The sequence below is a fragment of the Nipponia nippon genome, unplaced genomic scaffold (assembly GCF_047370975.1).
Source record: "Nipponia nippon isolate SJK-2023a ecotype South Korea unplaced genomic scaffold, ASM4737097v1 scaffold_25, whole genome shotgun sequence".
NCBI lineage: Eukaryota > Metazoa > Chordata > Aves > Pelecaniformes > Threskiornithidae > Nipponia > Nipponia nippon.
This window is the reverse complement of record NW_028262342.1, coordinates 6,112,821-6,138,495: the sequence shown is the minus strand read 5'-3', so window position 1 is coordinate 6,138,495 and position 25,675 is coordinate 6,112,821. Positions and strand designations below refer to the sequence as shown.

Here is a 25,675-nt window from a genome sequence, read left to right as displayed (position 1 = left end):
TTTGTGCATGAGGATACCCCCACTTCTTGGGGTACCCGCACTGCCCTGGGTGGGAGGGCTCCCCGCTGCTTGGGGGCGCATGCACTTCACTGCCGTGGGGAGGGTCCCACGCTGCCCAGAGGGGTCACACTGCAGTGCCGTGGGGGGGTCCCACGCTGGCTGAGGGCTGCATGCACAGGGGGTCCCCACGCTGCCCAGGGGTGCATGCACAGTACTGCCGGGGGGGGACCCCACGCTGCCCGGGGGGTGCATGCACGGTACTGCCCGGGGGGGACCCCACACTCCCCAGCGGTGCATGCACAGTTCTGCCGGGCGGGGGGACCCCACGCTGCCCGGGGGTGCATGCACGGTACTGCCCGGGGGGGGACCCCACACTCCCCAGGGGTGCAGGCACGGTACTGCCCGGGGGGGGACCCCACACTCCCCAGGCGGGCAGGCACGGTACTGCCCGGGGGGGGACCCCACACTCCCCAGGGGTGCATGCACGGTACTGCCCGGGGGGGGGACCCCACGCTGCCCGGGGGTGCATGCACGGTACTGCCCGGGGGGGGACCCCACACTCCCCAGGGGTGCAGGCACGGTACTGCCCGGGGGGGACCCCACACTCCCCAGCGGTGCACGCACAGTTCTGCCGGGCGGGGGGACCCCACGCTGCCCGGGGGTGCATGCACGGTACTGCCCGGGGGGGGACCCCACACTCCCCAGGGGTGCAGGCACGGTACTGCCCGGGGGGGGACCCCACACTCCCCAGGGGTGCAGGCACGGTACTGCCCGGGGGGGGACCCCACACTCCCCAGGGGTGCAGGCACGGTACTGCCCGGGGGGGGACTCCACACTCCCCAGGGGTGCAGGCACGGTACTGCCCGGGGGGGACCCCACACTCCCCAGGGGTGCATGCACGGTACTGCCCGGGGGGGGCACCCCACACTTCCCAGGGGTGCAGGCACGGTTCTCCCCGGGGCGGGGGGGTCCGGACCTCGCCCGCTCCCTCCCGTCCCCCTTAAGCAGCCGACGGGGCGGGCCGCCACCTTAAGAGAGCCCCTCCCACGGCGGGCTGGGACGAGCCTGCCTAGGCTCGGCTCAGCTCGGCACGGGTTGCCATGACAAGCATTTTCTCCCGCTAGCTCCGGGACCGCTCCTCCGCCGCCGCGCGTCCCCCCGTCCCATGGCCCGCCGCGGGGGCTCCGCCGCCAGCCGGGCGCCGTGGGGGCCGAGCCGGTGAGTGCGTGGAGGGGGGACGCGAGTGGGGTGGGGGGTCCCGTGGGTGCCTCTCGGTGTTGGGAGCACGGGTGGGCGAAAGCACCGCGTCCACCGCCCCACCCGCGCCGCGGGTGGGGCGGTGGACGCGGTGCTTTCGCCCACCCCAGTCCCTCCCAGTATGCAGCACTGGGGTGTTGTACCCAGGTGCAGCAGGTGGGATTGGGGGGGGGGGGGGGGGGCTTGCCGTGGCATCCCCCGAGCCGGTCCCCCTGCAGCCGGGTGGGTCCCTGCGGGTGGGTGGGATGCCCACGGTCCCTCCGCTGTCGTGCGTGGGGGTCTTTGAGGCGTGCAGCCCCCCCGGGCGTTTGGGGTGGGACCCCGCTCCGGTCGTATCCTGTAACTTGTTGCCTGCAATTTGGGGGGGGGGGGGGGGCCGTGGGGCTCCCGGTCTCGCGTGTTATTGGAGGGCAGCGTGTTGTGGCACTGCAAGGGGGGGTCAGGATGCGACCACCGTGGGTCGGGCTCCGGCTGACCGGTGCCTCCATCCATCCCAGGCCACGCTGCAGCTCGGCACTGGTGCCGGAGGGAAGGGCAGAGGCAGCGCAGGCAGGGAGGGACGGGGAGGGGGGGAGCGCTTTGCGGCAGCCCAAGGACAGACCGGGGAAGGTGCTGCGTGGGTGGCTTTCCCCATCCGTGGGGCAGGAGGGGTGCTGCTCCCCGCCTGGAGCCGGGCGAGGTGCGGCTGGAGGGGGGCAACCCGGGCAGGGGGGCGTGGGGCCGGACCCGGGCACAGGGGCGGGATGGGGGGGAGGGCACCGCGGGGAGGGGGAGGCTGCCTGCTGCTTGCCCACGCCACGGCAAGGCACGTCCCCCCTCCTGCCTGCACCAACCCAGCTGATCAAATCCACAGCAGAAAACAGGAGGAATTGGGCATAAAAAAAAAAAAAGAGCAAAGCAGGGAGGCTCTGGCCCACATGGCCAGCAGGCAGGAGCCTCTTCTGCCTCCAGCGCTCCTGCCTGCATCCCAGCCCTGCCTGCACCCTGGCTCTGGAGCCTCCCAGCATCCGCTCTGCTGCCCGGCTCGGTGGGCAGGGGCAGGGGTCGTGCCCCAGGGGCGAGACCCCGCGGTGAGGCGGGCGTGGGGCTGGGTGCTCCCTGCTCGCTTCTCCGGCAGCCGGCGGAGACCTTGAGAGGGGAGGGAGCAAGGAGGGACAATAGGTTATTGTGCTCTTATCTCTGGAGACCTGAGGTTGGGTGGGGGTTTGGATTGCAAATCTCAAACCAGTGCAGCCTGTTTCTGCCCGTGGACTGGCAGCCGTGGACAGGCAGCGTGGCTGCGACCCGGGGGCATCGAGCTGGGGCGGAGGTGAGTGCTCAGAGCTCCCCACGGGGTGTCCAGAGCTGCCCTGGGGCTGGGGGCACCGTTCTGCACCCCTGCCCTGAATGGGCATGATGCTTCTGCTCTTGGCTGCCCTGGCAGGCAGGGTTTGTGCCGGCTGCCTGCACTCTGCCTGCCTCCAGACAGTGCCCTCAATCTTTCGCTTCCTTGAGCACTGAAACGCACCTAAATTATTTAATCATGAGCCAGAGAAGCTGACGCCCCTGCGCTCCGCCAGCCCCACCCCGGAACGGCGTGGGGTTCCCCTCCCGGCTGGGGGTCCTGCGGGCTGCCCCCTCGGGTCACCCTCCCTGGGAAATCCCCCCATCCCCTCGGGATGGCGTGGGCTGGGCGCTGGGGTCCGGGGTGGCTGCAGGTGCCCCCCGGCCCTGGGTAGCGGAAGGCTCTCCCAGGCTGAATGGAGGCAGCTGGGTGGTCTGGGAGGCCTCCCAAAAGCGGCGTGCCCTTTGGTTCCCCAAGCCCGTTGGGAGCGGTTGACTCGGATGTGTGGGGTTTCTGCCCTCTGCCAAGGTGCCCGTGCCGGGACGGTGGTATGGGGCCAGCAGAGCTGGGGAGCGCCCAGGGCAGCGAGGCAGAGCTTCCCCACGCCTCCGGAGCGCAGCCCCTCAGGGTGCAGGCTCCGTCCCACCCTCGTCAGCGGTGGGGCCATGGGTGCTGCCCTGGGAGCGTCCTCATGCGAGAGGACGCACAGGGACCTCTGCAAAGCCTTGGCTCCTTCCCCGCAGGAGAGGAGCTGGCTGGCGCTGGGGAGGTGGAGCAAGCGCTGCAGGTAGAGGCTTGAGAGGGCGAAGGGTGTTGTTGGGTGGTGGTTGGCTGTGGGTTTTTTTTTTTTTTCGGTTGAGATGGTGACGGAGGGAATTCCCTGCGCCGGCTCGCGTGCCGTGGGTCCTGCTCTCGCAGCGCTCTGCATGCGGAGGATCTCTTGCCGTTAGTGTGTGCCGCTGCCGGCTGGAGCGTCAGCAAGGCTTGCGCCCGAGGCGCTGGGACCTGCCATGCTGGGGTCCCCCCGGGGCAGCCCTGCGCAGGCGGTGGGGCAGGGCAGGGTGAGCCCCGGGGTGGCACAGGTCCTTGGGCAGGGTGAGTAAGAGCAGGGAGGGACTGCTGCTCCTCTCCGCTATTGTTTTGCAGTAGAAAGTGCCGGGGTGGAGCTGTGCCTGGAGTTCCCCCTCTTCCCCAAGGCCTTCCCAGGCTGCCTGCGCTGGGAGATGAGCCTGCTCCTTCCCTGCCCGCACCTCGCAGGGACTGCGGGTTCCCTGCACGCTCCCTGCTCCTCTCTTGGCTCTTTGCTTTCTTTTTTCCTTTTTTCCCCCCTCCGCTAGGCCACGAGCGGAGTTTGCCCGCAGTGGCCGCAGACGCCTGTTGTTGCAGCAGCGCTGGAAGGAGCCCGCAGGGGCTTGGGGGACGCGAGGAGCCCGGCGCTGAGCAGCAGCTCTGCAGCAGGGGCTCGCTGCCGGTGCCTGGTCGCTGCTGCTCCCCGTATCCGCTGCTCCCCGCGGCAGGGCCCGGGGAAGGGCTGGCCACTGCTCCGGCTTCCTCCTCGCCCAGGGCCCCTCCCTGCCGGGGAAGGCTGCGCCAGGCTTGGCAAATCACCGCTGCTCTCTGGGAGCCGGAGGAAAACCCGGTTAAAGGCCCGGCGAGCCGTGGGGTGGGGACCCCGCTCTGCTCCGGGCGCAGCTGTGCCAGAGATACGCTCGCTGCGGCAGGGACCGGCCTTGGGGAGCGGGATGCGGCGATGCTCGGTGTGACCGTGGCAATAGGATGCAGATCCTTACCCTGGAGAGGGGGGTGGCTGCTGCAGTGCAAAGAGGTGCCACCTCCTTGGTGTTCCCCAGCTCCAGCGTCTCGCTGGGGACTGCTGGGAGCGGATCCAGGCAGGGTGAGGGATGCTGGCTGATGCCTGTTGGCTGCCTGGAGCCCTCCTGGTCAGGATGGATGGAGGCAGCGATGTCATTTCTATCGTACAGGTGGAGATCCGGTGCACAGAGGGGGAAATAAATCGGGCTGGGTGAGCTGGGAATTTGAACCCATCCCTCTCACCCTCGTGCTGTGCCCAGGAGGGAATAAGGACCGTGATGATGGAGATGCTCCTGGGGGAAGCAGCTTTGATGGGGAGGGGGTGGTGCACCTCTCCCCAGCCTCCCTCCTCTCAAAATCGGTGTATGCAAAGGCCTCCCGTGATGAGCAGTGACCGGCTGGAGGAGAGGGACAGGCGGGTGACAGCACCCTGCCCCTCTGCCCAGCGGTGGCCAGCCCAGAGCTCCCTGCTGGCTTTCCCAGTCGCACTGAGACAGGGACCGTGTTTTGGGGTGCGAGCCCAACCTTGGGGTCCCTCGATGCAGCTGGCCATGGGAGCCACGTTCCCTGCCACCTCCTGCCAGCGCTTTCTGAGGCTGGACTAATGAAACATCTGACTTTGATGTTTTAATTAGTTGCTTTTGGCTTTAATGCAGAGGGATAATAGAGTTTCCATGGACTTATAAAACCTGCCCCTCTATTTGTTCATTAGAAAAAGGAAAGGAAAAAAATAAAAGGCAAGCTAACCCTGGACAGAGAAAGCAAGCAAGCAAATGCTTGAGACATGCGGAGCACATGACAACCCGCTGGTGTGTCACCCACCTGGATGGTGACTCTTCTAAAGCACTAATTAAGCAACTTAGATCCTCGGAGAGCTCTCTGTGAGTAACAGATGAGTTTGGTGCCCTCCTGCATTTGTGAGCTTCTGGGAGGGGTCTCGGATTTAAACATGGGAAGCTGATGCACAGTGACATGGCCCTGCAGGGTCGGGAATCAGGGCCACGGGAGTCCTGGCTGGGAGCATCCCTCTGCCAGCACCACCTCGGCAGCGAAGCGAGGGGCTGGCCCCGCTCTCGCAAGCGTGGACAGGCCACCGGTGCCCTGGCAGATGGAGAGGGAGGTGGGGACCCTGGCGCGGGCGTGGGGTGGGATGCCGAGTGCTCCTGGGCTGGCTCCCTGGGACGTCTGTGCTTCTGCATTGTGGCATCCAGTCCTGAACGCCGTACGGACCGGGAGGGGCCAGACTGGGGAGGGGGCACCGTGCAGCTGTGACACCAGCCCTGCATGCGGCCCTCTGCCAAAATCCTGCGGCTAACTCTCTTCGGAGCGAGGGCCGGGGCACGGGAAGGAGCATCCTGTCGGGCAGTGCCAAGGGCTGGCTCAGGAGAGCTCCTCGCCTCGGCAAGCCCTTCCCTCCCTGCAGCACGAGGGGCTGTTGGTGAGCCCATGGGGACACGCCGGGCCCCTAATGCAGGGATTAGGGCAGTCCCCCACACCCCCTGCCCATCGCGGGCAGCCGAGCCGGGGCACGGCAGGTCCCCAATGTGGGGACTCCTCGCCAGGGCGGCAGGAGCCAAGTCGAGGGTTTGGCCAGTTGTCCGTGTTTTATGCTGACGGGGAAACTTTTGCTTCTACGCTTCCATGGCAGGGATGAGTCGGCAGCTGGGCTGAGCCGAGGCGCTGGCAGCCAAAGGAGCCGAGCGCTGCTGCGGCTGCCGGGGGCGAGTCTCCATCTCCCCCTTTTTTTATTTTAGGCAGTATCCCTGCATTTTCCCCCTGCTAAAGCAGCTGGGGTCTGCGCGGAGCAGCGAGCTGCTGGTGTGCCTGGGCAGAGTGCAGCGCGTAGGAGTCCCTACCCGGAAGAGTTTGTCCGACGGGGACGGGGAGGGAGGAATCCGATCCCTCCTTTTCCCAGGCTGGGATCCCAGTGCACTTCGCTTCCCGTGGCCCCGGCTGGCTCCCCGCTTCCGAGCCCCCTGTGCAGGTCTGGCCTCCTGCTCCGACCCGGCTGGCAGGGGAGGGCTCTGCGCCGCTGATCCTGCGACTCCGCCACCGCTGCTGACATCTCCTCTTTGTCTCAGGCACAGAAAGGTCAGCCCTGCCTAACTCGCCGCGGTCCGTTAAGGAGCTGTAAATAAGCTGGATCCATCTGCCATGGGGCTGTGGCAGCTGCCGGCTCCTGTGCTGATCCCAGCATCCTCCTCCTCTGTGGGCAGAGGAAGGATTCGTGCTGGGGGAGGGATTGGACTGGTCAGTGATGCCAGCCGGGGGCCAAATCCAGTGCTGCAGAGCCTGGGGGGCTGTGGGCCGGGCTGAGGCCCGAGGCACTCGCTTCAGCAGTGGCAGCAGTAAAAGCAGCGTGCCCCATGCCAAGGGCGAGAGCCGGGAGGGCTGCTCGCGGGCTCCTGCCTTCCCCAGGCTAAAAATAAGCTGCTGGCCCTCACGGTGCTGCCTGTGCTCCCACCGGGGGGGCAGGGGTGGGCAGGGGGCGAAGCTGGGCCGGAGGGGACCACGGGGGAGCTCAGCCCTGCACTGCGGTGGCAGAGCCTGCCTGGGACTTGGCGTGACCTTTGCTCTTTGAGCATCAGATCCAGTGATCGGGTTTTCAGGTCCAGGCTCGGATTTCGGGCAGAAGGTGTCTGATTTTCAGTGTGGTTTCCCAAGATGCTAATTAAGGACCCTGCTGCCGCAGCTAGAGCTTTACTGTCCCTTCTCTGCTCCTCGCTTGCCTGGGAGGTGCCGATCACCCCGGCCAGCCCCGTGACGTGCCCTCAGCTTTTTTCTTCTCGCCCTTTGTTCCTGCTTGGAAATGCTGATGCTTTGTCTCTCTCTGCTTCAGCCCTCCCAGAGGCTTAGTGGCACGGCATCGCGGCGCTCTGGCTCCTCATCTCTCTTCCCACCTTCTCACCAGCTACTTAAAAGTAACCCCAGGTTGCCTAAGCACTCAGCTGCTGCGGGCAGATCTCAGGCTGCACGGCTGCTTTTTCACTGGTGCTGGGAGCCGCTCTCTTGCTTGTGCCATCTCGCAGGCTGTCGCTGCTGCAGGCAGCCAAGGGACGTGAGGACGAGGGAGAAGATGGCTGGGTCCTTGAGTGTCTTCCCGTCTCATCGCCTTTCTGCAGGCTGAGCGCCTGCCTTGTCGTTGGCTCTGCAGGCTGAGCCGGGCTGGACCCCAGGGGAGGCGGCCGGCTCCAAGCGTGATCTGCTGGCCCTGAAATTCAAGGGCAGGGTGTCTCGTTTGCTGCGTGAGGCTCCCAGATGAGCGTGGCACCTGTACAGCCTGCCTGCCGGTCCCGTGCGCCGGGAGAGCCGCCCCAGCGCCGGCTGCATACAAAACCGTGCCGTGACATATCGCCGCAGCTGGCAGGCGGCAGCACGCGGTGCCGAGCTTCCCCGGGGTTCCCAGCCCAGCGCCGCCCGCTCCAGAGGGGCTTTCTGCCGGCGCTGGGCTTTCCCATGGGCACGTGGCTGTGCCGGGAGCCCAGATCCGGCGTGGCCTCTGTGATGGAGACAGCCTGGGGGTGACCCAGGCTGGGAGGGAGCTCATGCTCCAGCGTGAACCTGAGTTAAATATTATGCCTGCCTCTGGAGCAGGGAGGCTGGTGCAAGGAGGGGGAGATTGGTGCAAGGAGGGGGATTGCAGGGAAACGAGGGCAAGCTGGATTTGTGGCAGTCGGTAAAGGCAGGCTGGCGATGGAGGAGCCTGAAGCGCCGGTGGGATGGGCTGCCAGGCTGTCGCAAGGCTTGAATTGTACCTCGCGAGGGTCGCGTCGCTTGTGACAGCCCCGCTGCTACAGAACGGGAGGAAAGCTGTAATAACAACCCGCCTCTACGCATTACTCAGTGCAGGGGATTTATCCCGTGTGCGGGCAGAGCTGGCAGAGAGGCCTGACTGCGTTTGCCTGGGGACGCTGGGGGAAGCGAGGGTGAATCAGCCGCGGGGAGCCGGGACCAGAAACTTGGCTTGGCTGCGGAGAAGCTGAAAGCGCGGCTGATCTTTCCTGGGCGTCCCGGTGCAGATGTGGCTGTGAGTCACCGCATCCCGCTCGGGAAAGTGCGGGGACCCGAAACTTTCATCGGAGCAGCTGTGCGGGGTGCTGGTGGCCCCGGGGATGGGTCCCCAGTGGGTCCCACTGTGCCCACCCTGTTCGCCCGTGGGAGCAGGGCTCTGCTCGTCACCCAGGGACGCGTCTCTGGAGCCGGGGGGACCCTTCTCATGGCCAGAAACTCCCGTGTCCCGGCTCGAGCTACGAAAGTGTGAAGCTCCACAGCCTGCATTTTCCAGTGTGACGAGAGCCAGCTATTTTTAGTTGTCCAAATTAAGCTTGCCTAAATGATGTCTTTTGAGGTTTATTTGAGGGAGGAAGCCTGAAGTGGTGTTATTTCCCAAGTGACGAATTGCTCTTAAATCTGACCCCTAATGGACTGTCTAAAAACGAAGGGAAGGACCAAAACAGCTGACTGCGTTTGGGCAGCGTGTCCTCCCCGGAGAGCTGCAGGGCACCTGGGGATGTTTCCTGAGTGAGCAGGAGATCTCCTGGGGGAAGGAGAAAGCAAGCAGCCAAGCCCCGCTCACCTCCCAGTGGGGAAAAAACCAGCAGCATAACCTCATCCCGCTACCTGCTTCGGCATCCCCAGGGATACGCTGCGCCCCCGGGAGCCGGCCTTGCGAACGCCCGTCTGCTCTGCGGAGTATTAAATCCGCGGGCTGCTCTTTCCAGGGCAGCTTGAATTACTTGGCGTGTGCTGGGTGCCAAATGCAGCTGATCGTGGCTCCCAGAGGAGACGGCTGCTTTGCCTGCTGCGGGAGGAGGCTGGAGCCATGGGTCGGGGTGCTGAGGTGTTGCTCTGTAGGTGCCTGTTTTGGGGGAGGCTGGTCCGGGGACGATGGAGAGGCGGCTGCCCTGGTACCCAGCGCATGCTCGAGGGCTGGGTGCAGCCGGTCCCCGGGGTGCAGCCACAGGCCAGGCTCTGGTAAGCCAAAATCCTTCCACAACGTGCTCCGGCTCCATGTCTGCTGCTAAATTCTGTTGTGCTAACTCCTGACCCGGGGCCTTTCATCTCTTTCCATTTGTTGCTTCTCTTCTTGGTGTTGTTTTCCCACTCTTTCCATCTCTCCCCATCCGTGCCAGCCATCTGCGGACACGCTCATCGTCTGTGCACCTGGTCTCACCTCGCTGGGCACCAACTCAGGCATCTCGCACCGCCTTTACTCGGGGCTCGGTGCAGGAATGGCCCCTCTTCCCCCTTCCCTTCCCTTCCCTTCCCTGCAGCATCTGGGTGTTTCTCTGCAGGGCAGCAGCCGGGGGATCCTCTCGCTCCTGCAGTTGAACGTGAAATGCATCAAATCGTTGCAAGATGTTGCAGAGCGGGCTTCTGCAGCACGGGGGGGGACTTGTGCTGCGTGCAGGTGTCCTCTGCTCTCCACCGGCAGATGCAGCCTGGAGCGAGGAGGCTGGAGGTGTTTCCTGCCCTGCCTGGCACTTCCATTCAGGGGACTGTCCCTTTTCCCTTTGGAAAGGACAATGAGGGATCCTCCCTTCCTCCTCCCGCTCCTCCGGACGCAGCTGCCTGCAGAGACCGGCCTCGCTGTTTTTCAGCCCCCAAGACCTCGCTGTGCTCCGTCCCCGCTCGAGGTGATCGGTTTGGCAGAGTATTGCCAAGAAGGGACCCAGAAAAGCAGGCAGAGAGGGGAGGGGCTTCCCCAAATCTCAGCCTCCGCACCCTGGGCCCCTGTCTGGCTGCCTCCCCTCGAGGGGCTGCGTGGGAGCGGGGTGCTCCCTGGGCAGAACAAGCCCAGGTGGTGCTGGGGGACCCCAAATAGTGCTGGGGGTCCCCGAACCAAGCAGGCTGCCCTGGCAGGGAGACTTGCTTTTGCATTTCCACTGTCCTTGTTTTGCAGAGAGCAAAAACACCTGCCCCGACCCTGCCTGGGGTGAGAGGATGGTGCAAAAGGCTGATGGAGAGGATGATGAAGGACCGCGCTAGTGCGGGCAGCTGCCCCCGTGTGCATGGGGCAGCCAGGAAAACATGGGGGCAGAGAAGAGGGGCCAGAGCCGTGGGATCGGAGGCGATTACAGCATGCCGAGCAGGATGCCCGGGGCAGGAGGAGGGGGAATCCTGTCCATGCAAAACCCCAGGCGCTAGGTGGGTTTTGCGTTTTTCCGCCTGGATGGCGAGCAGGCTCATCGCAGGTAGCGTGTCCCCCAGGCATGGGCCAGTGCCTCCCATACCCCAGTACCAGCCTGTCGCTGGGCTCGGGTGTCACTGGGAAGCTGCTGGGAGCCTGGTCGCAATGCTGGCCACTCGCTTTATTCCCTGTGAATCGCCTTGCTCCGTCCGTCTGCCTGCTGTGCTGCTTACTGCCAACGAAACGCCCCTAACACCCGGATTGCGGCAGTAATCTCTGCCCTATCGCTGCTAAAGCTGCTATTATCCCCAGATTAGCGCTGGTGCTTAGATACCCACCTGTATAAATGCTGGTGATAGGCAGGGACTGTTGTAAAGCCTCCCACAGCTCCTGTGCCTCCAGGTCCAGCCAGTACAAAGTGGCTGGTGTCCGGCAGTCACCTCGGGTGACCCCGGCGCCATGCTGGGCTCGGCTGTGCCATCCAGGGCTGTTTTCTTCCCTTTGCTTGCTGGCTGGGCAGAGGCTGCAGGGCTTCGGGGCTGGCTCTGCACTAGCAGGGGCCATTGCTCTCTGGGGTGGGGGTGCCGGGCAGTGTGAGCCCCCCCCATGCAGCGGGGTGTCCTTGTCCCCATTGCATCGTGTCCCAGCTCTGCAGCGAGTGCCTCTGCTTGAAGTAGAGCTCAACCCAAGCCTGGGACTCTCGGCATCGTTGTAGGTGCAACAGCAGGGTTTTTTGGGGGGAAACGACCTGCAGGCTGCCCTCCTCCTGCACCGTGAGGCGCGATTTACGGGCACGAAGGACGTGTGCAGTGGCAAAGCCTGCGGTGTGGGTCAGTGCTGGCGGGGCTGGAAGGCACCATCCCACCCGGAGGGATGCAAGAGGTGGGAGCCTCGCCAGCGACTTCGCACTGGTACTTGAGGAAAGGGATATCCCAGTTTCTCTGGGTTACTGGTGCAGCTGGGAGTCTCTGGGGCGTTGCCCGAAGCACAGGGGGAGGGAGCGCGTGCGTGGGGTTCGAGACGCTGCATAAACAGGATGGCAGGTCAGGACGGTGCTGGGCGCCCCGGGCGCAAGGGTGTGTGCCTGCGTGGGCAGCGCGGAGGTGGAGACGGGCGCTGGGAATGGTGGTGCCTGGTGCGCTGGGGCTCTGCTGCCGGATCGGGGTGGCAGTGGTACAGCAGGAGGTCTGGTTTTGGGATGCAGAGGACCGTCCCGGTCCCCAGCTGCCGTTGGGAGTGGAGCACATGGCGCCCGTGAGGATGTCGGTAATGGTGCTGCCACCGGCACCGAGCCATGCAGCAAACCCCGCGGTGGGGGCTTAAGCCAGCCTCTCCGCCAGGGCTCAGCCTAGGTAGGGTGACTTTTAAATATATCGGCACTTAATTAAAACACGTTAACGGTTTTCAAATGCATTGACACCCAGTGCAGGCCGAAGACCTAATAACGCCGGGAATGTGTTAGCTGGCCGTGGATTACCTTGGGGCTGTGGCTGGTGCCCGTGGGAAGTGCAGCTCTAACAAAGAGGCTTTGAAGAGCAGATCGGGTGCGTGTTTTCGCCAGCCAGCCCTGCGTGCCTCCCCCTGCACCCTCCTGCCCTGGGCGGGCTGTGGATGCTGGGGAAGGGGGTGCCCCCAAAGCATCAGGGCGGTGGGATGCAGCCACGTGTGGGTGGGAGAGGCAGGGCTGGCGTGTCGAAGTGGGGTGAGGACTGGGTGCTGCGTGGGTCGCCCGGGATGGGTACCCCTTTGCCTGCAGTCTCTCCCACCCGCCGCGGCATCTGGCTCCTGCACCGTGCCGGCGTGCCGCTCTCCCTGGCATTTCACATCCCCCAGCCCTGTTCCTGCGTGTGCAGCTTTACTTTAGTATTTATTTTTCAAGCAGATTCCTGCTATTAAATAACTGGTTTGCCAGCCGCAGGACGCACGGGGCGGTGGGGAAGGGGGAGCAGGGACCCTGGGAGCCTCGCGGGGGGCCGGGGGCGTATGTGCACCCTCCCGCGGCATTCTGCCTTATCCCAGCAACTGGCTCAGATTAGCTTTTCCTTCCCCTGCCCCTCCCCGTGCTCTCTTGGCCCATCTGGCTCTCTCCTCTTATTTATTGGTACATATTTTCCAGGCTCTGATTTGCCTCTTCTGCAAAGCTGCCGCTCTGCCCAGATTTGATCTCCCGATGATATCACGGGGCTTTGCTCTGCAAGGGTCTAATTTGGTGCCCGGGATGCAGGCTTTCTTCCCTCGTATAAATATTGCCTTTTGGTCTTCTGTGTCTCTCCCGCTCTCCCTCCCTCCCTTTAATTAGACTTCTTACTGCATGGAACAGTTTGCAGTTATATATGGAAAACAGCCTACACTTTCCCAGGAGCAGGGCATGTCGGGAAGGGAAACGGCGAGCAGCCGGCGCGCTCTCCCTGGGAGCGCGTGTGTTTTTCCTATCGCAGGCACACTTTTGCCGGCTTTATTTTTTAACCCTTTGGGGCGGGGAGGGGGCTCACAGCCCCCCCGGTTGCTTACTCTTCCCCTTTGCCTGGAAAATCCCCTCTCTGCTTGGACTTTTAAATGGAAAAATATGGATTTGCCACCGGCATGGTCTGGCACGAGGGATACCTGCTAGCCGGGATCGGAAAAGTTATCTGGTGCCTGGCACGCCGTTGGTCTGGGATGTGATCCGGAGCGGGACTGCGCGGGAGCCCTCGGAGCTGAGACGGTCAGGAGCTGTGGGTGCCGGACTCCCGGGTCCAGGGGCACCCATCCCCTCCCCCTTTCCCACGTGGGGAGAGCGGCAGGAGGGGCGTCCCTGTCCCCAGCCCTTCACCGTGTCCCCAGCGCTGCTGCTAGCCTCGGGGTCAGGATCTGAGCGTTGGGCCATCCCTCCTGCTGTCCCAGCCCGCTGCCAGCGGCTGTGGGGCAGCTGGACTTGCCGGGGTTCCCCTCTGGTGCATCCCCGCTTTGGGGGATCCCCTGCTCACTGGGCAGGCCGTGCAACCCAGCACGCCACCAGGTTTCCCCATGGTGTCAAACAAGCTCTCCTTCCCCTGCCTCAGTTTCCCTTGCTGTGAACGAGAGGGTAATTTTTTATTACTGCTATTTTGTTTTTTGCATGGGCTTTTTCTCTTCACCGAGCGGGGCAGGAGGAGGCAGCTCATTGCGGTGCTCCGGCGGAGGAGGTTAGTGCTGCGCTCATCCAGGTGCCTCCATGGGGCTGGGGGCACCATGGGGCACCCCGAGACCCAAGGGCTCAACCTCTGCTCCCGGCTTCCAGAAGCAGCAGATGCTTCTCCCGGCCGCTGCTGGGAGGAAGTGACGGGACCTATTTTAAGCCCCCTGGGGATCTTCAGGGTAGGAATCCCCTGTCCCTGTGTAATACTGCTAAAAATATCATGGCTGTACCCATGTGTCCTGGCCGATAGCGCTCTCGTTCTTGGGTGTTGTTTTGCTTGTGAGACTCCCTCGTGCTCCGTAGGTCGGCTCTTGCCTGCTGGTTTTTACTTTATTTTAAGCTAAGCTGTTCCTTTGCTTCCTGAATAGGATGTAGAAAGGTGGGAGTCAGGACTGCTGGGATCTCCTCCCTGCTCAGGGGCTGGGAGTGGGCTGATGCTGTGCTCAGGTGTGTCGTTGCCTCCGTTTCCCCATCAGTGTAAGGTGGAGGGATGTGCAGGGAGCCAAGTTCTGCGCCCGCCGGAGAGCACCTGCACCCGGTGCTCATGGGCTGCCCCACCCGACGGGCGTCCACGGGCGCCGGAGCAGTGGGGATGGCTGAACGCACTGGGGCCGGGCTGAGCCGCCCGGAGCACCGCTGCCTCTCCCCTTGCTGCCCCGAGTGGCACGGTGCTGGGCTGGCAGCAAGGGCTGCGGGTGAGCTGGGTCCGGCTCGGCTCTGCCTGAGCTCCTGCCAAAGTGCCGGCGTCCTCCGGCTGCGCCTCTGCCCTGGGAGCAGCTCCGGAGGTCTCTGGAGCAGAAAGCACCCATCCCTGAAGCAGGGTGCTCTGCTCCCCCCACCTTGCTTTCTGCACAAGTCCTTGGTTTTAATCCTGTCCTCGTGGCTGATGCCCTCTGCTCCAGCTGCCTGGCCCGTGCAGACGGCTGCTCCCAGCCATACTCTGTGCATCAGCACTTCTGCTCCGCAGGGGCCGGCTGGGAGAGCCCCGGCCTCCCTGCACCCCTGTGCCACGCGGGAGTTGGGTGAGGCTGTGCGGGGATGGAGCGTCCTCCTGGGGATGGGACCCCCGGCTGCCCACCTGCCCCGATGGGACCGTCGGGTGTCATCTCCCTTCTGCAGCGGGGCACCAAGACTGACGGGCATCCAGGCGGGCCAGGAACCGGGAGGATCCAGGTCAGTCTGAGCGCAGGGCTGGGATGTGACCGTTGCTCGCCGTCCGTCCCAGAAGCGGCCCAGCCGGGGCGGTGGTGCTGCAGGAGGAGTTTGAGAGACGAAGCCACCACAGAGCCCCAGGCCTCGTTTGCTGCCTTATTTCTATCAAGTCCTGCTCCCCTGTTTCGAGTCAGCTGAATCCCAAACCTTTCCCTGTGTTGCTTTGGACTTGCTTGTTTGCTGTAGGCTGTAAAACGGCACTAAGACAAGCCCAGGACTGGGTCCATGGTGGGGCTGAAGTCCCGGAGAAGAGGTCGACCCCTGCGAGCGGCGAGGCCGTGGGGGGCAGCCTGGTGGGAGCTGTCTGCCCCAGACCCCTCCCCACCGGGGCACTGCAAAACAGATTCAACTGGAGGGGAAAAAAAAAGAGCTGGAGTAAATAGTTGCCAGTACGTGCCAGCTGGTGCTTTATCGCCCAGCGGGTGCCCGGTGCCCGCTGTGCTCTGTGAGGAACCTGTTTCCCGGTGCCGAGTGGGAGGGAGAAGGGGCGGATGAAGCCTCGTGCCGGGGTCCAGCGCAGGCCCCCGGTCCGGCAGCACCGGGCGCCCTGGAGCTCTGCAACGCGCCAGCTCACCCGGCACCGGCCGCCTCGGCGAGGTGCCTGGCGCTGGCGGAGGGGCAGCGGGAGGGATGCTGAGCCCCTCTGGAGGCCGAAGGCTCGAGGGCTGCAGGTATTTGCTGGTGCAGAAGGGGCTGGGGTTTGCTTTCTGCATACTTCTGCATTCCACCACCGGCTACGCTACCTTGTAAAGCACAGAAGAATAATGAGAGGAGCTGGGGTGATTTAGTGCAGGCGCCGGGAGAGAAATACCAAGGCCTTAGATGGAAACATTCCCCTTGACAGCTCGCCTGGAGACTCCCTCCTTTCTCTTTTTTTCCACCCCCCCCGAAATTCCTGGGCCGCTGCACCCTGCGGCGTGGGGAAGCCCAGGGGTGCGGGCAGATTCCTGAGGGCCCGGCACAGAGGCGCTGGTGGCTTTTGTACGTGGGTGCGTCATGCCAGGGTTCGGGCAGCGGGAGCCAGGGGCTGTCCTTGCCCCTGGGCTGGCAGCGGGCTCGGGGCGGCGCGTTTTGGGGAGCTGTGGCATGGATTGCTGCATCCGTGCTTGTTCCACACCTCTGCAGCGCGCCCTGTGCTCTCCTGCCTCCAGCCTCTTCCCTGCCTTTTGCAAGAGCTAATTGCTGCCTTGGGCATGCAAAAAAACCCAACAGTTTTCCTACCTTCGTTAACAGGAGGCAAAATACAAGTGAAAATGGAGCCACGGCAGCTGTAATTAGTGGGCTGATGGCAGCTGCTCGCGTTCCCCGCGGAGTGGCCTGCAAAGGGAGAAGCACTTCTGGAGAGGGTTGCCTCTGCCTGCCTTTCACTTGTGCCTTCCCTGTAGCCTTGGCCTCTGGTGTGTGTCTTGGAGCCGCCATCCTTCTTTGTGGTCCCCACAGCCTGGTGGGAGGCAGAGGAGGAGGAGGAGGATGGTGTGATGCTGCTCGGGGCAGGATGATGCTCTGGTTTCTTCCCCATCCGTGGTTGCTTCAGCGCCAGCGTTCATGAATTGTGCACCCTGCGTGGGGCCGAGTGCGCAAACCCAGCCAGGGAGCGACAGCCTGTTTGGGGACGTGAGCCCTGACTTGTGCCCTCGCACGTGGCAGCCCTCGGTGCATGCACTGGCAGCCGCTGTGCGCACAGCGCACGCCACGCGCGCTAGCTGCGCTCTTGGCAACCTGAGCGAGTGCTCGCCTCGCTCCCGTCAGCGGGGAAGCATGTGCCTCGGCGGAGGTGTGTGGGAGAAATACTACGGGCTCTGCTGTCCGTGGGCTGGTGCAATTCATGCTCCGGCGGCAGGGGAGGGCGGGGAGCTGGGGCTGATGGCGGTGACATCTCAGGGCCAGCAGCTCCTTCCCGCGCCTCTGACAACGCCTGTCGCTCCGAGCCAGGGCCCGTGACAGCGTTACACGTTGCCTACGGTAACCAGGTGCTTTTTGTGTGTGTGTGTGTGTGTGTGTTTTCCCCACCCTCGTGTCACCTCCGGCGTCCCAGCTCGCAGACGGTGAGGTGCGTAGGAGTCGGCACCGCGTGGGAGTTTGGGAATTTTAACTTGCTGCGTTGCGGAGCTGCCGCTGCGCCTGCGGGGCCGGCGGTTCCCCCCGCGGGGACGCAGGAGGAGAAGATGCTGCCTTTCCCCGGGTGCTGTCGCGGGGGCTGCCGGTGGGTTAGCATAGGAGAAGCCCTGAGCTCCTCCGATCCCACAGCGAATTTCCACTGGAGTTGGTGTTCGTGTAGTGAAAACGCTGGTTCCTGGGCCGCAGCATCGGCCCCGCGCTCTGGACTAAGTCGCTCTGTACCGTGACTCGGTTTCCCCCGGCACGATGTCGTGGCTGCTGAGCTCTGCCAGGGCTGTGCGAGGCCCCAGCACTTCCTGGGTGTTTTGCCTGGCTCCTTTTCCAGCTGCAGCGCCCTGGGGGGGACAAATTTAGTCCCCCCACTCTTGCAAGATGAAGGCTGGGAGCTTCTTCCCCCACTGTGTTGCAAGGGAAATGAGAGGGTCTCGCAGTCACTGGGGTCTCGCCATCTCAGGATTTTGGCTCTTGCGTTTACCCATCCTCATGTGCAGCACCCTGGGGCGCGGCAGCTGTAGGGTGGGTGGGTGGCACTGGGGGTTTCCCACTGGCGGGCGCTGGGGTGGCCCCACTGGGGAGGGAAATGCCGCGGTCCCCCGCCCCGGGGTGCCACGCAGCCCGCCCCGAGGCAGCGTGCTCCGCCAAGGAAGCGGATGCTGCGGTGGGAGGAGGCGCCGGCGAGGAGGCAACGTCCCGTGGGTGATGCAGGTGCCTGCCCAGGGGAGCCCCGGCGGGGATGGTGTCTGCTCTCGGCACCCAGGATCTGGGGGAAGGAGCAAGGAGAGGTGGATGCCAGCGTTACTGGGGGAAGAGGGACAGATCCTGCTCCCTTGCTGCACGGGTGCTGGTGCAGGGTGCCGTGAATGGAGCACGTGCCTGCAGAAGTCTGTCCGGGGTGTTTCAGGCTGGCCTTGCTCCCCCTTGCCTCTTCCACCCTCCCCTGCTCGGGGCATGGCACCTCTCCTTGCCGCTGGGGTGGAGGGTGTGTCTTCCAGCACCGTGGCCTTTGCTGCTCGCTCTAACGGCTGCGATCCTGCACCTCCTCCCTCCTTGGCTGGGGGAAGCGCTTGGTCCCCAGGGTGAAAATCCCCCCCAGGATGCACCAAGGGGCTGCAGGCTGCACCCCTGCGCCTCAGGAACTGGCCCTGGCCCTCCGGAGCCTGCGGTTTGCTGCCGTGAGTCATCGTCTCTGCTCTTTCCACCCATCTCTCTTCCCGAGGAGGTGATAACACCCGGTAGCTCACGGGGTGCCCTCTCTGGGTGTCCTGCCTGGGGCGCCCCGGCCGCCCAGCACGGGAGGGGTTAAGCATGCGGCCAGCGAGCGGGGAAGGCTTTGCCATGGGTGTTGCTGGGAACAAGCAAGCATGCACACTGCCATCTGCACATTGCGATTTGGTGAGTGTGCAGGGGAGGGGCCCCCATCCCCGGCCCCGGGGGGTGCCGCAGCCCCCCTGCTTCGTGGGGAGGGGTGGGGGCTCTGCTGCAGCGCAGGGCGGGAGGTGGGGGGTGCTGAGGGGGGCTCTGCTGCTGCTGCTGCTCAAAATCCACCCAGCTTCGGTGTCCTCGTGGCCTGGGGACCGCTGCTTGTTCTGTGTCACCCTGGGCACCTCACTTCATCTCGGCCATGCCTCCGCCATGGGAGACAGAGGCACTTCAGCCCCGGCAGGCACCGGGGTGGGGCGTTGCACCTCTCCCTGTGCCTGCCAAGAGCAGCATCTGCCCAAGGCTCTCGTCCGGTCTCTATCAAAACCGGGCAGGGTGTGTTGTGCAATGGTCCTGATACAGACGCCCCGGTCCAGGGAGCCCCGCGTGCTCCCCGGCATCTCCCTGCACGCTTGTTCCTTCCCCGCTGCGAGGGGCTGCAGCGGTTGCCCGGTGGGGTCCCTTCCCCTCCCAAAACACCCTCCTCCAGCAGCAGGGCTTAACGTGTGTCTCCTGGCAATTTTCTGGGCAGATGCAGCCACTCCGGTGACTTTTTGGCTCCCTCTCCCATTAGAGCATCGCTCCCAGCAGCCACGGTGGGCGCTGAGCGACGGTGGGGTCCGTGCAGTGGGAAGGAGAGCCGGGAGAGCTGCACAGTCTCTCCCAGGACACTTCCCAGCAAGCAGGCGGTGAAAGGTGCTTCAGGCCCGTTTTTCTGCTTTAGTTGGCTACTTTGGCTTTTGGAGCCTGTGCACCTGTCTGGAGAGTCGGTCTGTCCGTGCAGCTGCGATCCAGGGCTCAGCACAGCCTCCCCGCTGGGGATGGAGCTCGGCTTTTAATTTCCAAAGAGAAAAAGCTTAAACCCAGGTCAGTAAGGGCAATTTTGGGGTTTGGTATTTTTTTTTTCCTCCTTCCTTGGAAACGTAAACAGCATCCTTGACAGCTTTACATTGAGTTTGCCATGGCAACCTACAGCAGCCGAGTGCTTCCAACACCCCGTCCCCAAAGCAGGAGAGGCGATGAAGCCCAGTGGGTGCTGCCCGAGGGGCAGCGTGTGGGGCTGGATGCGGGCTGCCTCTGTACCGGTGCAGCCGGGCAGGTGCTTGGGGAAGGTGATAAACTTTGATCCAACTGGCCTGCGGTTTGCTCGGTGGGCCTGATCCTGCCAGGCTGAGCTGCCCCACCAGCCTGGCGGGGCTGGGGACTCTGGGCAGGGGAGGCGGCGGCTGGTGTTGCTCTTCCTTGGCACAGTGCTTTCTGCCCTGGATGGTGAGAGATGCCCAGGCTGGAGCGATGTGCGGGGGGAGCTGAGCTGGGGCACAGATTTCCCCCTCCTTCACGGGTAAAAAAAAAAAAAAAAAAAAGAATCTGAGCTTGGTCAGGGCTTGCTCCGTCTCTGGTTGTCAGACGGGGTGGTGCTCAGGTCTGTCTGCTGGGGTCCGGTCCGAGTGCGCCAAGCTGAGCAGGGAGGATTCCTGCTCTTGCCCGCTGGCACAGCAGCAGCGGCTCAGGCAGCAGCCGCGGGCTGGCGTGTGCCGGGCTGCTGGTGCCACGGGCTGTGCCACCAGCATCGCAGCGAGACCGCTCGTGGCTTGGCTGAAGGTGTCGCGTGTGACATGTCCAGCTGATTTTTGTTTGTTTGCTTGTTTTTTTTCTTGTCCCTCTCTGAGCAGCCCCCTTTCCTCTCCCCCATAGTTAAAAGCCAGCAGGTCTCTTTCCTTGTGCCAGCACTGCTCCGCTGCCCGGGGCAGGCACACGCAGCGGGCCGCTCCGGCCCCGGCGCTGGCCTGCGGCCGCTCTCCCCAGCCAGGACGGAGGTGTAATGCAGCCGTTTATTATTCTGGGCAGGTTTGTCTGCAGCACCACATCGGCTTCGCCGCTCCTTTCCAGCTGCTCCCTCCTTCCCGGAGCGTGCACTCTCCTTCCCCCAGCTTGCACCCGGCCACAGGTCAAGAGGGTCCGTGTCCTTCGCCACTGCCACCCCCAAACTCCTCCTGCAGGTCCCCGTGTCTGGCGCGGGGATGCTGTCTGGGAGGTGACGCAGCGCTGCCAGCGGCTCGGGGTCCCGTGCAGCCGGTTCCTGCGCAGGGCAGTCGGGCTCCTGCTCGGACTCTCCCACCTGGGCTGTGTTTCCTTGCCCTACGTGCCAAGGGCACCCTCAGGGAGCACTTCTTCCTCTCCAGTGCCTGGAGGCTCTGGAAATGAATTATTAGAGTCAGGGACAGCCTGCTGAATGCTGCTGGGGTCATTAGAAGCTGGTTAGAGCACTAGCTGGTAGGGAAGCCTAATCACAGCTCTCTGCTTGTCTGGGATGGATCCTTCCCAGCCTGGCCAAGGAGGGCGGGAGCCTGTCCTGTGCCAGCGGGATGGGGCAGAGACAGGCCAGGAATGGGTCTGTGACCTGGGTCTGTGGCCCGGCCGATGCTCTGACCCCAAACTGGGGCTGGAGGAGGATGCTCCAAGCAGATGGCAGGAGCTTTCCCCCGCCATGGTCCCTCCTTTCTTCTTGACCGGCAGAGCGAGTCCCCGGGGCCAGCACTGCTGGAGGGAAGGAGCCTCGCGGCTGGGCACGGGCTGGTGATGATCGGTGCCCTGTGGGCTCCTTCAGGGGTAATTACAGACTAGGCCATTACAGTATTAATTAACTGTCTGTCTTTTAACCTCTGAGCTCTCCTCAGAAGATGTTAGTTGCTATGAAAGAGGAAAAAATTAGTGTGTTGAGATGGGGGAATTATCTTCTTTTCTCTTGATCAGCAGGAGTCTGCTTAATTGGTCCTGCCATCTCCTACCTCTCGCTGCCAGCAGCTTTCATGCCTTTAAATGATACATGAACTGTGGGGTGACCGGGCTGGGCATGGGCAAGGATGCTGGTGCTGGTGATCTCTGCTTTATGGGGCAGCAGCAACGCTCTGCCCCATTTGGGTGCCCCAGGAGCCCCAGTGCTGTGGGGGGAGCAGGTCCGTGTGCTCCTCGTCCCTTTGCTGGCTGCAGCTGGTGGACAGGACCCTCCCGTGGCGGTGGCATTGCTGGTGTCTGAGGTTCGGTTGGTGCCTGTTGCCTCCTGATAACGCCAGCAGCTGCCCTGGGTGTTGCTGGTGGGGAGGGGAGCTGCTCGCGGGGGCCAGGCCCCAGATCGGCTGTGCAGGGAGGGCTTTGCTTTTTGGGGGTCTTGCTGGCCCAAGGGTTGCAAAGCCAGCGTGACCGGGACTGGAATTGGGGTTGTTTGCTGCAGGCTGGTGCTGGGATGGCCCCACGATGGTCTGGTGCCCATCTGTTGGGTTTGCGAGGGCTGGTGCATCCCGTGTGCTCCCGGGACGCAGTGATGGGTGTTTTCCCTCCTTCCTCCCATTCTCGTCTGGCCGCTTGGCTTCTCTGGCCGCTTGCTCTGCTGCTTCTGGTTCTCTGTCTCAGTGCGGATGCTGCCTTAGTGGCCATTCCCCTTTTGTTATTCATTTATATTGCTCTAAGAAAGGCTTTATTTTCTCTCCATAAAGAGCCTCCCTTGCAGGCTCTTTGCCTCTGTAGTGCTGGAGAGGTGTCTGGGAGCATCGCTGCTGGCGTCTGAGCTTGGGAGCAGAGCTGGAGGCTGCCTTGGGCGAAAGAAAGCCCTTCCCCTCTGGCCTGTGCTGCTCTGCCTGCTCCCTCCGTGTCCCCAGCGCTCGTCCTCTCTGCCCGGGATGCCAGCGGGGAACCCCAAGCCCCCGGGGAACGGGGGAGCTGCGGGATGCTCGTGGTCCCTGCCTGGCCGCAGCACTCGGGTCTGGCTGGTTGAAGCTGTTTTGCCCTCGCTGGCAGGGCGCGGGTGTAACCTGGCTGGCAGCAGTTTGGGGCTTTGTGAGCCGAGGCTGAGAGCTCGCTTGCTGCCTTCGAGGGGATGGCATGAGAGCTTGCAAGAAGAGTACAGAGGACTTCCCGAGACACAGCCTGGAAGGGTGTCGTTAATGCAAAAGCCTCTTCATTTTAGAGAAACGTGTGGGTTTTAGTAGCTTCTCTGGCTCCTGCTGAATCTCTCAGCTGATTACAACTCTGCTGGGTGCTGCGAGCCCCTTTCCATCGGTGCCAGCTAGCTCGGCGGGATGCTTCTGCTTACCTGTTGGCAGTGCGGTGAGTCGGCGCTCCCGCCCCAGGACGGCAGCCTGCGGAGGAAGCAGCTGTTTTCCACTGCCGAGATGTATTTTTAAACCAAACTGAATGGGAGCGGTTTTTCTGGGCTGGGCAGCTGGGGGTTGAGCGAAGAACCACCTGGGCGCCCTTCCTGCCCGGCCCCGCGCGCTGCCGGAGCTGCTGCCGCCGGTTTTCCCCGCAGCATGGCCGAGTGCCTGTGAAACGCCCCGGTCCATGCTGAGCCCATCTGAGCTCCCCGTGAGGTCAACTTCTGCTCGTCCAGGTTTTTTGGTCAAATCATGCTGACCCCCAGGGCCAGGTGAACAAGCCGGTGACTCCAAACCATGGTATTTCTGGTGGGTGCCCACCCTCGGGTGCTGTTGCTTCTGCTTGTCCGTCCCGTGGAGCGCGTGCATTTATTAGCAGACCTTCTAATGCCGGTATTTTTGTTTCCCATCCTTGTTTTTGCAGCTCCAGTTGCTGTGGTATCCAGGGAGCCCTCCTCCTTCTGCGGGAGATGCACGCTGGTCGTTGCTAAGGTCGCCTCCGCGGTAACATGCACATCCTGTTTACACCTTTATCCGGAGAAGTTGGGCTCGGTTAGAGGCACCCGCTTCACCCGGGCAGCCCCCACGGAAGGGACCGCACCGAGCATCCCCCCGCCGGACCCTCAAGGGAGGGTGCTGCAGGAGCCGCGAGCCGGCGCTGCCGCCGCTGCGCCGGCAAGATGACGAACAACGTGGCCGACCACCACCCCGGGAACTCGGTTGCCGAAGGCAACCATGAGGGGGACTTTGGTTGCTCCATGGTGGAGCTTAGGAACCTCATGGAGCTGAGGAGTGCCGAGGCGGTCGCCCGGCTCAATGACTCCTACGGCGGTGTGCAGAATGTCTGCAAGAGGCTGAAGACGTCGCCAGTTGAAGGTAAGTGGCCGTCCTGTGGTCTGCAAGGTGGGACCACCCGCTCGGGTCCGGCCAGTGCCTCGGGGCTGGAGCCATGCAAGGCTCAAGCTGGTGGCTGGAGAGCAGTGGCTCAAATAACTGTCCTGTGGCTGAGCTCAAAGCGTGGTCCCATTGCACCGGGCATCCACTGTGAGCCTCGTGGGCGATGGCTCCCTGCATCTTAATAAAATGATCATTTAAAGTAGAGAAGGAAGAAAAAGAAAGAGAAGCATCTTCCTTGGGGTTTCCCCCGAGGCGTAGCCCGGAGCCCCGCGTCCCCTGGGAGGACGGAGCGGAGGCGGGAGGACGGAGCGGAAGCGGGATGCGGGCAGGGGTGAGGAGCTGGCGGGGTATTAGAGGGGCGCAGGGGGGCTCCTCTCCGCAGCCCGGCTGCTGCCCCGCAGGTTGGCGCCAGCCTTTCCCCTGTTTAATAATTTACAGCGCTAATGGCAGGGCTGCGCGGGGTGCGGGTGAAGGAGAGTGTAAAGGTTGGAGCGTGCCCGGGGAGGTGGCCGGGCTGCGTGCAGCTCATTCGCAGGGTGTTAGCATCTCAGCCAAGGGACAGGCAATGCATCCCCAAAGGGGTTCGCTGCTGGGGACGGGGAGATGCACGTGGGCTTCCCTCGGATCTGCAGGGCTTCTTGAGCGGCTGTGGGAGCATAAAACCTGGCTGGGTGCTTCTGAGCATCACAGGTTTGAGCAGAGGCAGTGAAGCTTACCTGCGGGTGCCAGGTCACTTCTGGGAGGAAGGATGTCACCTCTCCTCCCCGTGGTTCGGGCTGGCCTTTCCAGGCCCCCGTATCACAGGGTAGGCGCTGGGGGTCCTGGCCGTGGGGTGGCTGCGGGTGTCTTTGCGTGACGATGCACCCCTTCTTTGGCATTAAAAGGGGTACAGGGGGGAGAGGCCCCCTGCTTACAGCACCGAGGGTTTACCTGGGACTGGGAACAGCACTGGCAGGATGCGGCCCCACGATGGCTGTGTGGGATGGGGACGTGGCTGCGCCTCGGCTCTGAAAACTTGCGGGTTATTATTAGTGCCGTAAGCTGGGGATTAGCGTGTTTCCCAGCTGTGAGTGGGACCGGGAAGGGGAGACAATATCGGGATGTCATTAGAGAAGGGGGAGGACTCCCGGTGGAAATACCAAGTCCAGGTTGCAAAACAATGTGCTTGGCCCTGCCAAACTGGGAGTGCGCTCCTTTGGGGGTGGGAGGGGGGGAAGCGAACCCGAAAGGCTCTGCCTTGGCCTGGCGGCTCTTGCTGAGGGTGAGGCGAAGGGCTGCCCTTCGATCCCGAGCGCTGCTTCCAGGCACTGGCTGGCATCGCTGTATCCCATGCCCCCAGCGTATCCCTGCCTCACCTGCTCTTGCTCTGGAGGTGAGCTTTGTTGCCTGTCCCAAACCCCATCCTGTTGAGCACAGAGAGCAAAGAAAGGTTATTTCCTACAAGTTGGGGTTTTTAGGAAGAGCAAAAGCCCAAGGCAGCCTGCGGCACCTTTGTCCGATCCCATCGGAGCGGGGCGTTTGGCTCCTGCTGTGCCGGGGCTGCCTCTCCACGGGCACCTACCCGAGAGCCCAAGACACGGCATGACACTGCCACGGTGCCACAATGCGGGAAACCCTGGCAGGTCGGGAAGCCACAAGCCAGGAGCGTGTCCCCTGCCTTGACACGTCCGTGGGCAAAGCCTGGGAAACAGGGAGTGGGGTCCTCGGGTGGCTGCTCGCCCCGGGCAGTGCAGCGCAGGTGAGCTCGGCCTGTGTGTGCAGGTGGGGTGCCCCAGACGGGGTTTAGTGAGAGATATGCAACCTGGGCAACGCCAGCTACGCCTTGGCACATGTGGTGTGGGGCTTTTTCCCTCTGGGAAGCCCTTTGCAGAGAGCCGGGGCTGACTCAGACTTGACCCCGAGCACCCCTCTGCCTGCAGACCCCTCCCCAGCTGGCCCTGCCCGGCCAAAGCTCGGGAGCTTCGCTGGACCCGTGGGCACGAGACAGGGCACCGCTGTGTGTGCGGGCACCGGGTGCACGTCCCGGCTCCATGTCGCAATAGGCAACCCCATGCAGATGGCTGTGCCCGGGCCCATGCTCGTTATCCCTCCGCTCGTTATCCCGCTGGGGTGGTGCGCAGCTCCCGCCCCATGCGGCAGGGAGCATGTGGCCTTGTGCTTTTCCTGGGTGCCACGGGAGGAGGCTGCTGGCAAGCAGC

At 63.6% G+C, this 25,675-nt stretch overlaps 1 protein-coding gene across 9 annotated transcripts in view; it reads left to right on the top strand.

The window, feature by feature from the left end:
* Nucleotides 1-1,060: 1,060 nt before the first annotated feature.
* ATP2B4 (ATPase plasma membrane Ca2+ transporting 4) overlaps nt 1,061-25,675 on the top strand; it is a 52,024-nt gene continuing 27,409 nt past the window's right edge. For 6 of the 9 annotated variants that reach the window (XM_087761701.1, XM_087761696.1, XM_087761705.1 and 3 more), the window contains exons 1-2: nt 1,061-1,218; nt 23,005-23,456. In XM_087761701.1, the coding sequence (XP_087617827.1) occupies nt 23,261-23,456 (196 nt within the window). In that variant the 5' untranslated portion in view covers nt 1,061-1,218; nt 23,005-23,260. Of the gene's footprint in view, nt 1,219-6,334; nt 6,485-12,952; nt 13,228-22,871; nt 22,890-23,004; nt 23,457-25,675 lie in introns of those variants that run through there. The other 3 variants (XM_087761699.1, XM_087761698.1, XM_087761700.1) reach the window with 3 other exon arrangements.